General features: G+C 45.7%; 1 protein-coding gene and 1 long non-coding RNA gene across 2 annotated transcripts; one reads left to right on the forward strand and one right to left on the reverse strand.

The window, feature by feature from the left end:
* Positions 1 to 1,018: 1,018 nt before the first annotated feature.
* Positions 1,019 to 6,278, reverse strand: ZFP36L1 (ZFP36 ring finger protein like 1). Its single transcript, XM_067557798.1, has 2 exons — positions 6,050 to 6,278; positions 1,019 to 3,571 (listed from the first exon to the last, which is right to left on the reverse strand). Exons 1-2 carry the CDS (start codon positions 6,104 to 6,106, stop codon positions 2,621 to 2,623), a joined length of 1,008 nt encoding a protein of 335 aa, XP_067413899.1. The 5' UTR covers positions 6,107 to 6,278; the 3' UTR covers positions 1,019 to 2,620.
* A 150-nt stretch (positions 6,279 to 6,428) lies between these two features.
* On the forward strand, positions 6,429 to 12,578 carry LOC137159462 (uncharacterized). Its single transcript, XR_010921634.1, has 3 exons — positions 6,429 to 6,888; positions 7,081 to 7,150; positions 8,792 to 12,578. It is a non-coding gene; the product is annotated as an uncharacterized lncRNA (long non-coding RNA).
* The last annotated feature ends 219 nt before the right edge of the window (positions 12,579 to 12,797 follow it).

Below are 12,797 nucleotides of genomic sequence, written 5' to 3' on the forward strand. Positions count from 1 at the left end.
TCCATTGTAACCCATCTCTCCAGCAGCCACCTCCCACTCCATCTTTTCCTTTCAAATTAGCCCTATGTTATAGCCAAATTGCACCGTAGGAATGCTAGATCCAAAGGGCCTCCGATATCACAGGTGGAAGTTTAGCATAGGCTCTGGGGTGTCCTGCAGGTTTCACGTTAGGAAGATATTCTTCTACAGTAAGTTTGGAAAGATTTTTAACATCTTTGAGATGGGACAAGAGGCACAGATGGATGGTTGTTGGCTTTGTATGTTTTCCCACCCTCAGTTTGGAAAGATGCTGAAATATTTTTCACATGGGCAGGGAAGCCTCAAGCAAGTCAGAGTACAAGAGTTACACTGTAAGCATCACTGGGGAGAAAGTGCCGAAAGACAATACACTTTCATCCTTAGAAGCTGTAGTGAAATTTTGCATTGAAAGAGTAGCTGAGGGTTTGGCTATGATGTGGGATGAGATATTTATGCATTTTGACTCAACTGCTTTTAGTTGGTGTTCTTTCACCTTGTAAATTATGAAGTACTCCCTCTAAAGGCCAAATTAGAAGTTATTAATATGCAAACCCAGAAATCTGCAAGTAATTAGAATAATTTAATCAGAAACTTCAGTTTACCAGAGTCTAGTTCAAAATGTAGCTCATGCTCTCCTGATGCAAGAAAGTTCCATCCTTTACAGCAGGAGTGAAAGCCAGTCCGGGAGATCCAGATACCAATATCAGGAGAGGAAGCTTGTGGGAACAGACCAAGTGACTTGAAAGTTAAGACAAGAGGAAGATCCCAATGTAAACATGAGGAGGATCGACAAAGCCTGATTGACTAAGCCACTGCACGTGTCTTCTTGCAAGGAACAATGTACCCATTTGCTTGTTTAAGTGGATCAGCATATTCTCACCTCAGTGAGAGGAAGAGGAGGTGGTGTACCAAAGCCCCGTGTAGATTGTGGGTTAGGAGGAAGTACTCTGCGTTTGAGTGGCTCTCTCATTTTTGCAAGAAAAACCAATTTCACTGTCAGTTTTTTGAAAAAACTTGGGGTTTATTGATTTAAACTGCAAACAGTCGTTACAAAAGAGATTTTCTTTTAAATAAACTCACAAAGAGGGGAAAAAAGCAATGTAGTGAACAGTAACAGGGGGGAAAAAATTACATTCATTGTTTTCTTTGTGCCAGTCCCATTCACCTCAACAAGGAAAACTCCAAACTTGGAATACAGAAACGCAAAGAAACTGCATTTGGAATGTCTTCAAATAGGCACTTTCAGCCAAAGGCTTTTGTCTCCTTTAAGAAGCTATTAAAAAAAGAGGAAGTAAAATGTCTTCCTTCCATACTGTCTCACAACAGAGCTTATGCACATACATTCTAAAGCCCAGGTGTGTATGACCTAGGGGGGAGGGGAAGGAGGAGGAGAAAGAGGAAAAGCAAAGAAGCACATTAACTCAATTTGCAGTCCAACACAAAAAAAAGGGGGGGGGGGGGGGAAATTCTAAAATAAATAATCCAAACACAGTTTTTGCATTTTTTTTAAATTAATTTTTCATTTTTTTAAAATAAAATAACCAAAAAAGTGTAAAGTTACAAAAAATGTCATTGTAGTATAATATATTAAACTGTGGGGGGGGAGGGGGAAAGGAAAAAAAGACACTTCACAATCTTAAGATTAATATGGAAGATCATAATTTAAACATAAAAGAATATATTCTATGGATTCATCATCCCGATAAATATGAACAAAATTAACAAAAAGCATAGGTTTCGGCAATAAATACGTTTTGATAAGTTAAATAAGCTTTTTTTATATTGTTGTGCAGTGACAAGCAAAATTTGCTCTCCAATTTCTGAAAAGTTATACAAAATTAAAAACCCAGAAAAAATAATAAAAAGCTTGGCGTGAGTGCTCTAAGATAGATCTAATGTACTCTAGAGCAAAACCATTAAAGCTATGTCTACTGGAACTTGGAATACACGGAACTTGCGTGTGTGGAATGAATTCCATTAGCCCACCCCCTCTATTTTTATTTATTTTTTTAGATGTCACATGTATGCATGGGGAACTTTTAGCACCAAAATCAAGTCTTTCATAGTCCATCTGGCTTTTCCCCGAATCACAAGTCCCACTCGTGTTACAATCTTTGTCCATTCTCAGCTCTTCTCCTGCAGACCTGAGCAGATCCAGGCAAGATTAGTTTTTAAAGGGGAAAAGGGCTGGATATTAACAGCTGTCCACATGCCATAAATCTAGCAGAAAACTGGCCAATGGGAAGGGGAGGGGAGAATGGCCTGAAAGGGGACAATGCATTATTGTGGCCAGCGGAGGGAGCAGTTGGTTCTGGATATTCCCTGCACATCTGGAAGTGCACAGAGCTTTAAAGGAGGCTGCTGGTGCCCTCTGCAGCCGGAGAGGTAATACAGTCACAGTGAAAATGTTCAAAGGCACTAATTTTGTAAACGGTTATTGCTTTTTATTGTAATTTGGCACTTAAGGTTAAGCCAGTGAGTCAACTACAGGCAAGTGGACCTTTTCTGTTAACATCTAACCCTGAGATTGGGGGGCACTAGAGAGGGGTGCTCAGTTTAACATTGTAATAGAGGTGGGAGGAGGGCAAGAGGAAACCCCAGTTTAGTCATCAGAGATGGAGAGTCTGCTGAAGATGGGAAGACGTCTCGAGTTATCCAGGATGGGCGAATCTGAGCCGCTGTGGCTGCTGCTGGCGCTGCTCAGATAGCCTTCCTGATCAGAGAGGGAGTCCTGAGGACTGGGGGGTGAGTCAAACATGTTGGGGGACTCAGACATGGGCCTGAAGAGGAAAGCAGTGGGTGAACCCCCAGTGGACACCTGCACCCCAATGCTGGGGGCAAAGAGAGAGGCCAGCTCCTGGCTGGAGAAGGTGAAGGGGTTACTGGCGCAATCTGGCAAGGTGGGCGAGCCCAGAAGGTCGTCAGCGGTCAGGATGGGTGGTGGGGTGACTGAGGTGGGGCTGTCCAGCAGCCCATTGGCAGCGGTGCTGGGGAAGCCAGCAAAGCTGAAGCTGTGTTGGAGGCGGGGTCTGTCAGCGAGGGTGGGGTCCCGGCCCCCGGCCACAGCACGGCGCTCCTCGGCATTGTGGATGAAATGACAGCGAGGCCCATAAGGGCAGAAGCCGATGGTGTGGAAAGTGCGACAGAGCTCCGTCTTGTACTTGGGATGGCGGGTTAGGCTCCGCAGCTCATGGATGCCGTGGGCAAACTGGCACTTGTCACCGTATTTGCAGGCACCATTCTCCTCGAAGGGGCGGCACAGCTCTGTCTTGTAGCGGCTTGAGTTGATTTGTCCCCCGGGTTGCTTCTGCTGCAGCAGGCGCTCGCCGCCTTCGGAGAAGGAGCGGTCCCGAAAACGGCTTTCCCTGGGACCCAGCACAGGGGCTGGCTCCCCCTTGAGGCTGCTTAGGAGCTGGTTCTGGTGGAACTTGGAGTTGGGCAAGGTGACAGAGTGCCTCCTGGGGAAACCCCCGCCAGCTGGGGTGCCCACTGCCTTCCTATCCAACAGACACCCTCCAACACCTGAAGAGCTGTAGTTCAACATCTTGTTACTCTGTGGAGAGAAAGCAAGAGACAGTCACCCAACCTGTTCCAGCACCCCCCCCCGCAGCCCATTCCCAATGCCACTCATCCCTCAACAAGGTGACCACATGCCCCCTCCTCCCCCATCTCAAACCTAGCTTCTATCTTCACCGGCCCCATGTCTCTGCAAAATAACCCTGCTTCTAATAAGCCCACCTCCAATGACTGCAAATCATCCTGTTACATGGCACCCATTGCCCCAGGCAACAACCAGGTGCTCCACCTACCCACACAGTGGCCAGCAATATATATATAACCTCCCCCTCCCTCCCCCCGCCCTAGGCAAGAACTTGGGTGCCCCACCTACCCACACCCAGTGGTGCCTGGAAGAGCCAAACCCACTGTTCTTCCTTCCAAATGTATATGGTCCTGCCCTGCCCCAAGCAACTACCTTCCCCTCCACCTCCAGACCCACAGCATCAGTCTTCCCCAGGTTCAGGATCCCTTCCAGACAAAAGAATCAGCACTTCTGTCATCTCTCCTCTTTTGAATTATGTCACCCTGTTCACAGACCCCTCTAATTTCAAAGGCAACTGAGAATTATAGATTTTCTGCACTACACAAGAGTACAGAAGCATTATCTGGGACAGTCCTGCTTCAGGAACAGGGTGTGTGGGTATGTGAGACAAATTGGTGGGGTCATGAAACTTTTTTGGGAAATATGCTAATTACTGATCTAAATTAATCCCATTTCTCTTGCTCCTCCAGCACAGCAATAGCATTTCAACTGATCCAAGCCAGTCTTCACCCCTAACCACAAGAGGATTCCTTTTCAATTAAGCCTTTGGGCTGCAAGGAAAGTCTGGAAGGGATCAGGAACCATTACTTTATCTGCAAACTGTTTTAAACATTAAAAACCCTCTTTGGGGAAGAAAAGTTAGACAGGTTTGCTACAGTCACGGTTACTTTGAGAAGCAGAGCTTTTTAAAAGGTGAGGCACCACTCTTGTTCACACCCATTGAATGGGTCACTCCTAACCCTGTTTTTGTAGTGCAGTTTCACTATTAACTCTTAAGAAAGTAAATACAGAAAACTGAGTCAGTCTCTAGAACTTCTACTTGTAATCATTCTACACTGATCATTTCAAATCAGAAAAATCTCAGGAGCAGGAGGAGTACTTTCTTGACCATCAGTTTGTTCAGGTTAAAGGACTTTGCTTTTGTCTCTCTCTTCAAATCAGCTATTATAAACTAAGAAAATGTGTCTTTAAACCTAATTTGGCTAAACAAAGGATAAATCAACCGGGGAAAGGGGGGAGGGGAGGAACGAAGCTGATCTGAAGGGGGAAGAGGAGAATAAGAAAAGTAAAACTGCACACGGGCCTGAAAAGATTATTAAAGGAACTTCATCACCAGATCGCTTTGCCCCCAAACTACATTTGCAAGTGTAGGAGCAAAGCAGCAGCAGAGCTAACCCGGGAAAATTATAGCAACAAGACCAGGCGTGTTACAGCAGACTAAAACTTAAGCAATTAAAAGTGGCTGAGCAAGAACGCAGAAAAAAAACTTTCCAACTCGATTTTAAGATTCCTTCTAACAACTCCCCATGTAAAAAAGTCAACTCTATAAAGCCAGAAGTTGCCTTGACACACGCATATGCACCCAAAAAAGCAAGGTTTACATTTCCAATACTTTTAAAATCATCTCAGTTCAAACGCACAGAACTCAGGAAGAAGGGACACGTATTTAACAAGTTAAAGTTTAACACAACTACTTGGATTCTTAGGATTTTATACTTGCAAGCATTAAAAACACACAGCTCTGCAAAACGCAGTGATTAACACATTAGAAAGTATTTTTCCCTGGAGGTTTGGTATGGGGGAGAGAATGGGGGGGGGGGGGAGACAGTGAAAAGGAACTCACAAACAGCGTGGCCACATTAAATACGAATTCTCTTTGCAACTTAACTGGGATCCAGAAGAGCACTGCAAGGTTTTAAAAGGAAAAGAGAACAACCCCGGAAAGGCACTCAAAACAGTTAGCAAGTTTGTTTGGGCGGGCTATGTCCTTCCTAGGGGCAGCGAAAGGAAGGAAGGCCAGCCCGATTGGCAGGAAAGAGATGAAACCACCAGCCACAAGGAGGGCAGGGAGGGAGAAGGCGAGAATAATTGGACTGCAAGGAGCAACCGAACCGGGAAGAATGGGGAGAGTTGGGAGACCCCGGTTCAAGTCCTTGCTCCACCACCAGCTACCATCTTGGTCAAGCAAGGAGCAATTGACACAACTTATGATCGTCGAGGCGGCCCTTCCCCCCCCGCCGCCGCCGCACGAGGCGAGGCCCCAGCAGCCAAAGGGCTGGGGAGAAAGTTTAGGCGCCGTCCCAAGCCGTGGTTAAAGAGCAGAAAAGCTCCTTTCCCTGCAGCTCCGAGGGCAGGGCCGGGGCCGAGCAGCCCCGCGCGCCTCCCCTCTCCCCCCAGCCCGACGCGTCGCACCCAGGCGCCCCCCTTTACCTTGCACAACACTTCGCTCAGGTCGAAGATGGTGGGAGACACCAGAGCCATGGACATCTTCGGCGATCGCGGGGCGGCCGGGGGCGGGGGGGGGGGGAGAGGAGCAGAGCGGCACTAGCCCGGCAGTGGAAGGGATCGCGCAGCGTTGCAAGCAAGGCACAGCCTCCCCGCAGCGCCCTGCTCCGACTCCTTAGTTCCCCGCCCTGCTCCGCTCCGCCAGCCCAGCAGCAGCAGCAGCAGCAGCCGCCCGCCAGCCAGCCAGCCACGCCTCGCAGCAGCGGAGCGCTCTCCTCCGGCCGGCCGCTCGCTTTCCCCCCGCCGCGCTGCGCCTAAACTCAATTTATAAAGTTTGAAGGCAGTTCCAGCCCGGCCCGGGGAGGAGCTCCCGGCCCAGGGACGGCCGGGGCGGGGGAGGAGGAAGGTGATTGACACGGGGATTGACTCACCCCGGCGGGCAGGCCCGAGAAAACTTTGCAGCGCAAGAGAAGGGGGCGGGAGGGGAGCAGAAGAAGGCCGGTCGGAGTCAAGCTCTGGCCTGCGCTGGCTACAGACGAGGAAAGTTTTTCAGAGTCCTCCCTCCTCCCCCCGCCCCGCTTGTGCATGTGCAACTAGGTTAGGTGCTTAGGCGGCGGGGGAAGGGCGCGCGCCGCGCTCCTTTGTCAGTGCAGGAATTATGCAACGGGGGGGGGGGTGACATCACTGACTCGCTGCACCCACTTTGGGCCGCCTCCCCGCCCCCGGCCCGCTGCTTGCGCTGAACTTTTGCAAAACGGCTCGGGACTGGAGCTGCTGTGTCTTTGCAGCGGGCTCTGCGAGTGCCCGAATCCCCCGCCCCCAAGGTAGTTTCCCCGCTTTCCTTCTCCTGTGGAGGGGAAAGAAACGGCCACTGGAGGGCTGTGAAGGCAGCCGGGGGGGGAAGTGTGTGCGGGCCAGTGTAGCTGCGTTATCAGCCGCCGGGGCGGGGAGGGGTAGCAGAAGAACAGAACAAAACAAAACTGATCTTTGCAGACACTCATCTTCCTTTCCCGCAGCTGTAATTACTGTGAAACTAAAGAGGAAGGACTGTTTGGTTTGGTTTGCATGCTATTGACTGAGAAATAGGTAATAACTTTTGCTTTTTTTGACTCAATCTTCCTCCTGGACACCAGTTGCATGCTTCTGTACTGGGGTTTTCCCCCCCCCGGGTAAATCTATTTCCCCGGTAAAGCAGCCACCCAGCTTTCAGCTGCTTAGCTTTTCTTGTGACTGACAAGCACATGGGCATATTTTTATTTAAAGATGGTCTCTGCAAAGGCGATCAGATAGCAAGTGACAACACGAGGGCCCCCCCTTTTGCTTGACTGAAAGCTACACCACTATTTTGTGTGTTTGCACGGGGTAGGCTTTCTGCATGAGTACCCGTTGCATTTTGTGCTCCCCTTTGAATGTAACAGATGGTTTTTCAGTCCATTCAGATTTGATTTCACTCTTATTAATTTTTGTTACTTTGGCGGGATGACAAAGGAGCGGGCACGTGGATTGAAACATGACTGATTGACTGACTTTAAAAAAAACCCATGAACTTATTTATCTGCTGTTCGCATCAGGAAAGCAACAGGTTTGCAGAAAGCTGATCAGTTTCCCCTCTGCCCCTCTAAAGTTCTGAAATGGAAGACCAGACTGAAGTGGAAATATTAAACTCTTAATTTCTTTCCTACATATTTCCATTTGTCCTTTGTCACCTCCGTCCTTTACAGTAAGTGTCACCCATTCCAGCCCTCAGATGTTTATTCCACAACACTTTTAACTCGATCTGTTATGAAACTCTGTGTGTTAAATGCATTTTCCATTGCAATATAATTAGGTCACCTAATTATAAGCACGTTTCTTTAGAAAGGCAAAATAAGACTATGAATCTGTCTGACTCTCCTTCCCCCCCGACAAATTTTAACAAGGAACTTGTTTAATCAATGTAAAATAAAACACCAGAGCACACATAGATTGTTTAGACTTTATTTGTTTAAGCTTTAAGGGCGGCAGCTGAGCTGTGCATTGCATTTCACAACTATAAAGAGTTACTTCCAGTTTGGGCTGGCTTGGATTTGTCTACTTTGATTTAAATTGATTGAATCCATTTTTATCATTGCTGCTGTCTTTGCATTTTTGCAGGCTGACTGTCTTCAAGTTGATTCACATCCCCCACCCCCTTAGTCTACGGCTTTTTCCAATTTTTATTGAAACCTGGCAGGCTCTGCTAAAGGAAATAACTCACATCCATATTAATTTAAATCATTAAAATGTGTTTAGTCCTTAAAGTGGTGTTTGCTAATTTCTGCCTTTGCCCTCCACTCTTCCCCCAAACCCCAAAAGGCACTTTTTCGCAATTTGCAATCATAAAGTTAGGGGGTGAGGGGAGGAGTAACGCTTCTTAGAAAATAATCAGTTCCAGATTTTTGTACACAAAGAATTATGTATATTGATATTGATGGCAGAAGGGAGGAGCGGTTTCTTTGTAACAAGCTTACATTTCAAGGCTTCTAACATAGGGCTACTTAAATGTGAAACTTGCTGGGTCAAATCCTGCAGTCCTTACTCAGGCAAAAATCTCACTGAAGTTAGTGGGAGTGAGAGTTTTGCCAGAGTAAGGGCTGTGGGATTTGGCCCCTTGTTATTACTCCATCCAGACTGAGACTTGTACTATACATAAACTCCTCCTTAAAATGCATCTCACTATTGTATTGAATATTCTGCTTCCTCCCTTAGCCCAGACCTCCAAGGAGAACTGAAACCATAACTGCAGAGTCCAGAATGCAAGCCCAGCTAAGAGAGAGCACATTTAAAACTTAAAACAAATGATCTCTGTTCCCACTTCCTCTTCTGTTTGCTTCAGTCTCAGGAACTGGACTTTAAACTTGTCTCCCTGGCTGCTGATCTTTTTTCCTCTCCTTCGATATTCAAGAACAGCCAAAATAACGAAGCGAGAGCAAACACCCACAGAGTCTGTCCCTTCCAGATTTTTTTTTTTTTATTTATTTAAGAATAGAACACTGGTTAAGCTAATTTCCCTTCTCTTTCTAGATTCACTTTTTATCTTTTTGCCAGAAGTGAGAAGCAACCAGCAAAGAGAGCAGCTTGAGCATGTTATTTGCTGCAGTTGTTTACTGGCTCCATGAATGGTGCTTGTTCCCAGAGCTCTGAACCTCTCTATAATTAAACCCTTTTTAATTGTTAGGTTGGAAACGTCATTCCAGGGACTTTCCAAGGGTTACCAAGTCCAAATGAGGATGCCAGTACAGATAACTATTTCATGACTGAATTGCATGGAGCCTGGCTTTTTCATTGAATCTGGTCTCCTGTACTTTATACAGAGCAACAGTAATTACTCAAAGGCCTTAGGATGAGAGTGGAGTGTGCGCCACAATGATTACAATCCTGTATTCCTTGCACACCCAAACTACACTAATCTGAACGTGAGTTTTGGATGCACAAGGAATGCAGGATTGGACTCTCAGTTACATGTCCCATAGCAATCAACTCAACACATTGTGTGTATGTTATATTGAGTATGGTTGCACATATTTTGTGCCTCATATTAAATGTATGCAATAGGATATACATACACTTGCTACCATAGCTTTCTGTTTCCAAACTTCTGTGCCAAATGCTGGTTGCACTGATGTCCGGTGAGAATTTTGATGGAATCTAAATTTGGGCTGTAAGAGCCTGTTTCAGCCATGAGGTATGTATGAATTTGTGCGTAAGCAGATCCCTCTTTTGAGCATGTGCCCGGATAAATACAAGCCAGACTAGCCCCGTGCACACACAGATTGGGAATTTGTGTGTGTACATATGCACACCTCTCTGGGGGCTGAAAAATCAGACCCCTCCATTCTCAAGTGTAATATTACAATAACATTTTTGCACTGATTTTAATCATGGCTTTTGGTTTTAAAAAGAACTTGAGTAAACATATGGGCGTGTTTATCTGAATGTAATGTCACGCTTTCTGGGGTAGGTAGAGTAGCTCTTTAGTGCAGTGCAGCCTACAAAGGTACTTCGCAGTTTGTATGGTACAAATGGGCTTTGGGGGTTGCCAAATTCGTTGGGCCTCTTCTGTGGCCATCTGTAGTAGATGCTGCTTCTGGAATGCCATCACATGAGCCTGGTCATCAGATTCAGGCACTGGCCAATGCTGGGCCTTCGCTCCTTACTAGCCAAGCTCACTCTGTGACAGCATTTTAAAAAGAGATGAGATGGAGAAGAGAGGGGAGATGAGTCTTATCCAGTCCACACACACACAGAGGAACATGGAAATTGCTAGAGTGGATCAGACTTAGGGTCTCTGTAGTCTAGCATCCTATCTCTGATAGTGGTCAGTACCAGATGCTTCAGAGGAAAGGATGAGAAACTCTGCATTAGGCAGATATGGGATAATTCCTCCCCCACGCCCTACTAGGTCTCTTCCTAATAATCCCTAATAGTTAAAGATGGCATCTCAAAGGCTCCACTAGGTCTGCTGGCCCCTCTCCTGAATTACCTTTATCTTTTCATGGGACATGATGACATCAGTGATCAGTGGGAGTTTTATCATTGCCTACAAAGGGAGCAGCGTATTGCTCATTGCTGATAATTTCAAATTTTGTGCACTTTGTTTCAGATTTCAATGCAGAGAACTACAGTTTGCAAAATTGGAATTGGATGCACATTGTAACATTGCTTGGGACAGGTGACGAAGACTCCAGCACAGGGAAATTTAAGCTGATCTATAGCTGGTCTCTCAATCAGTGAACACTGTATTTCAACGTACTTGCCTCAAATAGGCACAGAAGAACTTCATGTCTCAGCGCATTGTTAAAGGATAGAGGAAAATCACATAGGGTGAAATTCTGAGTTCTTTACTCAGTTTTTCCTTAGTCCTTACTCTGGTTAACTCCCAATGACTATAATGAGTGGTTAGCCTAACTGCCAAGTTTAAACCAAATAAAGATTCAGGATTTGGCGCATATACAGTCCAGGACTTTCTAGTTCTTATAATTATGGAGCGATTTGGCTGTTGGGGTTTTTTTTTGTTTTTTTTTTTAATTTTAACAGCAATACCAAAATTGCCAGAGGCACCTGTCCTCAGCTCAGAAAATTATAAGCCCCTGTGTAATGAATGTCCTTTCTCAGTCATAATGCTTTAATGTGTACTGAGTTTAGACCAGGTAGAGTAACCATTCTATATTGATTTCTGCTGGTGAGAGAAGCAGGTCAGGACCAGTTCCCCGGTGTATTATATCTTCTGGGTCACAGTCCTATTTTTGTTGTGCTTTTGGGAGTGGGTAAAGGTACATTTCTTTTACTCCCATGTTCTCCCAGTGTCTTTTGGGGTCTTTTCTCCTTGCATGCACCAGTTCTTCAGCAGCCTGCACAACTATTGTGCATGTGGGGGTGGAGTGAACAGGCATGCCTCTTTCTGTTTTTTCACCTATAATGTGTCCTTAAGGTTTGTTTGTTTAATCTTTTCTTTTCTTTTCTTTTGGTCTTATGTTCCATCCGCTGAGAGGTAGGAATGGCCCAAGTTGGAAACCGTTGCTTTTAGGTACACCCTCTGCCAGGCACTGCTGGCACCTTGGGAAATACCTAGGCTTCTGGTCAAAAGCAAAAAGGTATATTAGCAGCTGCTTGATAAGAAAACAAACTCCCAAAGATACAGAAACGTGTGGTGATGGGAGTGAGATTCCTGGCAGCTTGGGTGTGTAAACATTTATAAAAGAGAGAGAGGGTGTGTGCGCACACGCACACGTACTTTGCAGTAGCAGGAAACCCAAATAGCCAAAACCATTATTTTTGCAGGAGTTGGTAGACCCAGTCCCAGGCAAATATTAAGAGCTCTTAATCCTCCTGATTTTACACCAGTAAATAACATAAAAAGCGTCCAGCATGAGATAAGTTACATGACATCTTTGCTAGTAATTTCTGGGTTTTAGGCTCTGTTTGCTGGTCACAAGAGGGTCTCAGTAGCTCAGATACTTGAACCCATTTGGATGGGGGGGAGGAGCGGGAGGAAGGAAGCAGGAGGTAAGGATAGAATTTGCTCCCTTCAGAAAGGATCAAAAGTATTTGAACAACTTGTGACAAACATCAGTGGTGACTTTGACAAGATATTGCTATGGAAAATGCAGAGGTGTCATTTTGGCAGACTATCGAGTAAGGAAGCTGGCTGAACTTAATGGACATAAGTTATAATTTCCAGTGGAAATACTAATGCAGTTAATGTATTTCCACATAACAGGACACTGAGCATATACTTACGTTTGTTTGCTACGATTGTCACTGTTAAGTAGCTATGAAGTGAGATCGATCCAAACATGCTGAAGAGTGGAGAGACGGCATGAACTGCACAGCAATGGAAAAACAGTGGGTGATACAAGAAAAGAATTTAAATCTGTGTCTGAAACCCCTGCTGCCCAGCTGTGTAAAATAAATGTGCTCCAGATGTTATCTTGGCCTTACATCTCTGCTCTTACTTTTCCGCTGTTTGCAGCATACTTGCCTTCATTTTTTTCTTTTTGCCTTCTACTGCACTGCCCCCTATAGGCTAGATTCACCATTGTCTTGCACCCTGTCGTAGCTATTTACATGGGTACAAAGTGGGTGTATAAATCATTACCATTCTGATTTGGTAGCGGTTTACATGCACTTTGCACTCATGTACATAACTGCACAAGGTACAGGGCTGCATTGAATAAAGCTGTTTTGTCTGTAATAGGTTGGGTGTCCTCATCTC

The sequence above is a fragment of the Emydura macquarii genome, unplaced genomic scaffold, assembly GCF_026122565.2.
Source record: "Emydura macquarii macquarii isolate MOO-44397 ecotype Brisbane River unplaced genomic scaffold, CSIRO-AGI_Emac_v2 contig_1876, whole genome shotgun sequence".
NCBI classification, from domain to species: Eukaryota; Metazoa; Chordata; order Testudines; family Chelidae; genus Emydura; species Emydura macquarii.

Excerpts from the sequence above, each read along its gene's own strand:
- ZFP36L1 (XM_067557798.1), bottom strand. The coding sequence starts at position 6,106 with ATGTCCATGGCTCTGGTGTCTCCCACCATCTTCGACCTGAGCGAAGTG. Across the intron at positions 3,572-6,049 it reads TGAGCGAAGTGTTGTGCAAG|AGTAACAAGATGTTGAACTA; the intron begins GTAAAGGGGGGC and ends TTCTCTCCACAG.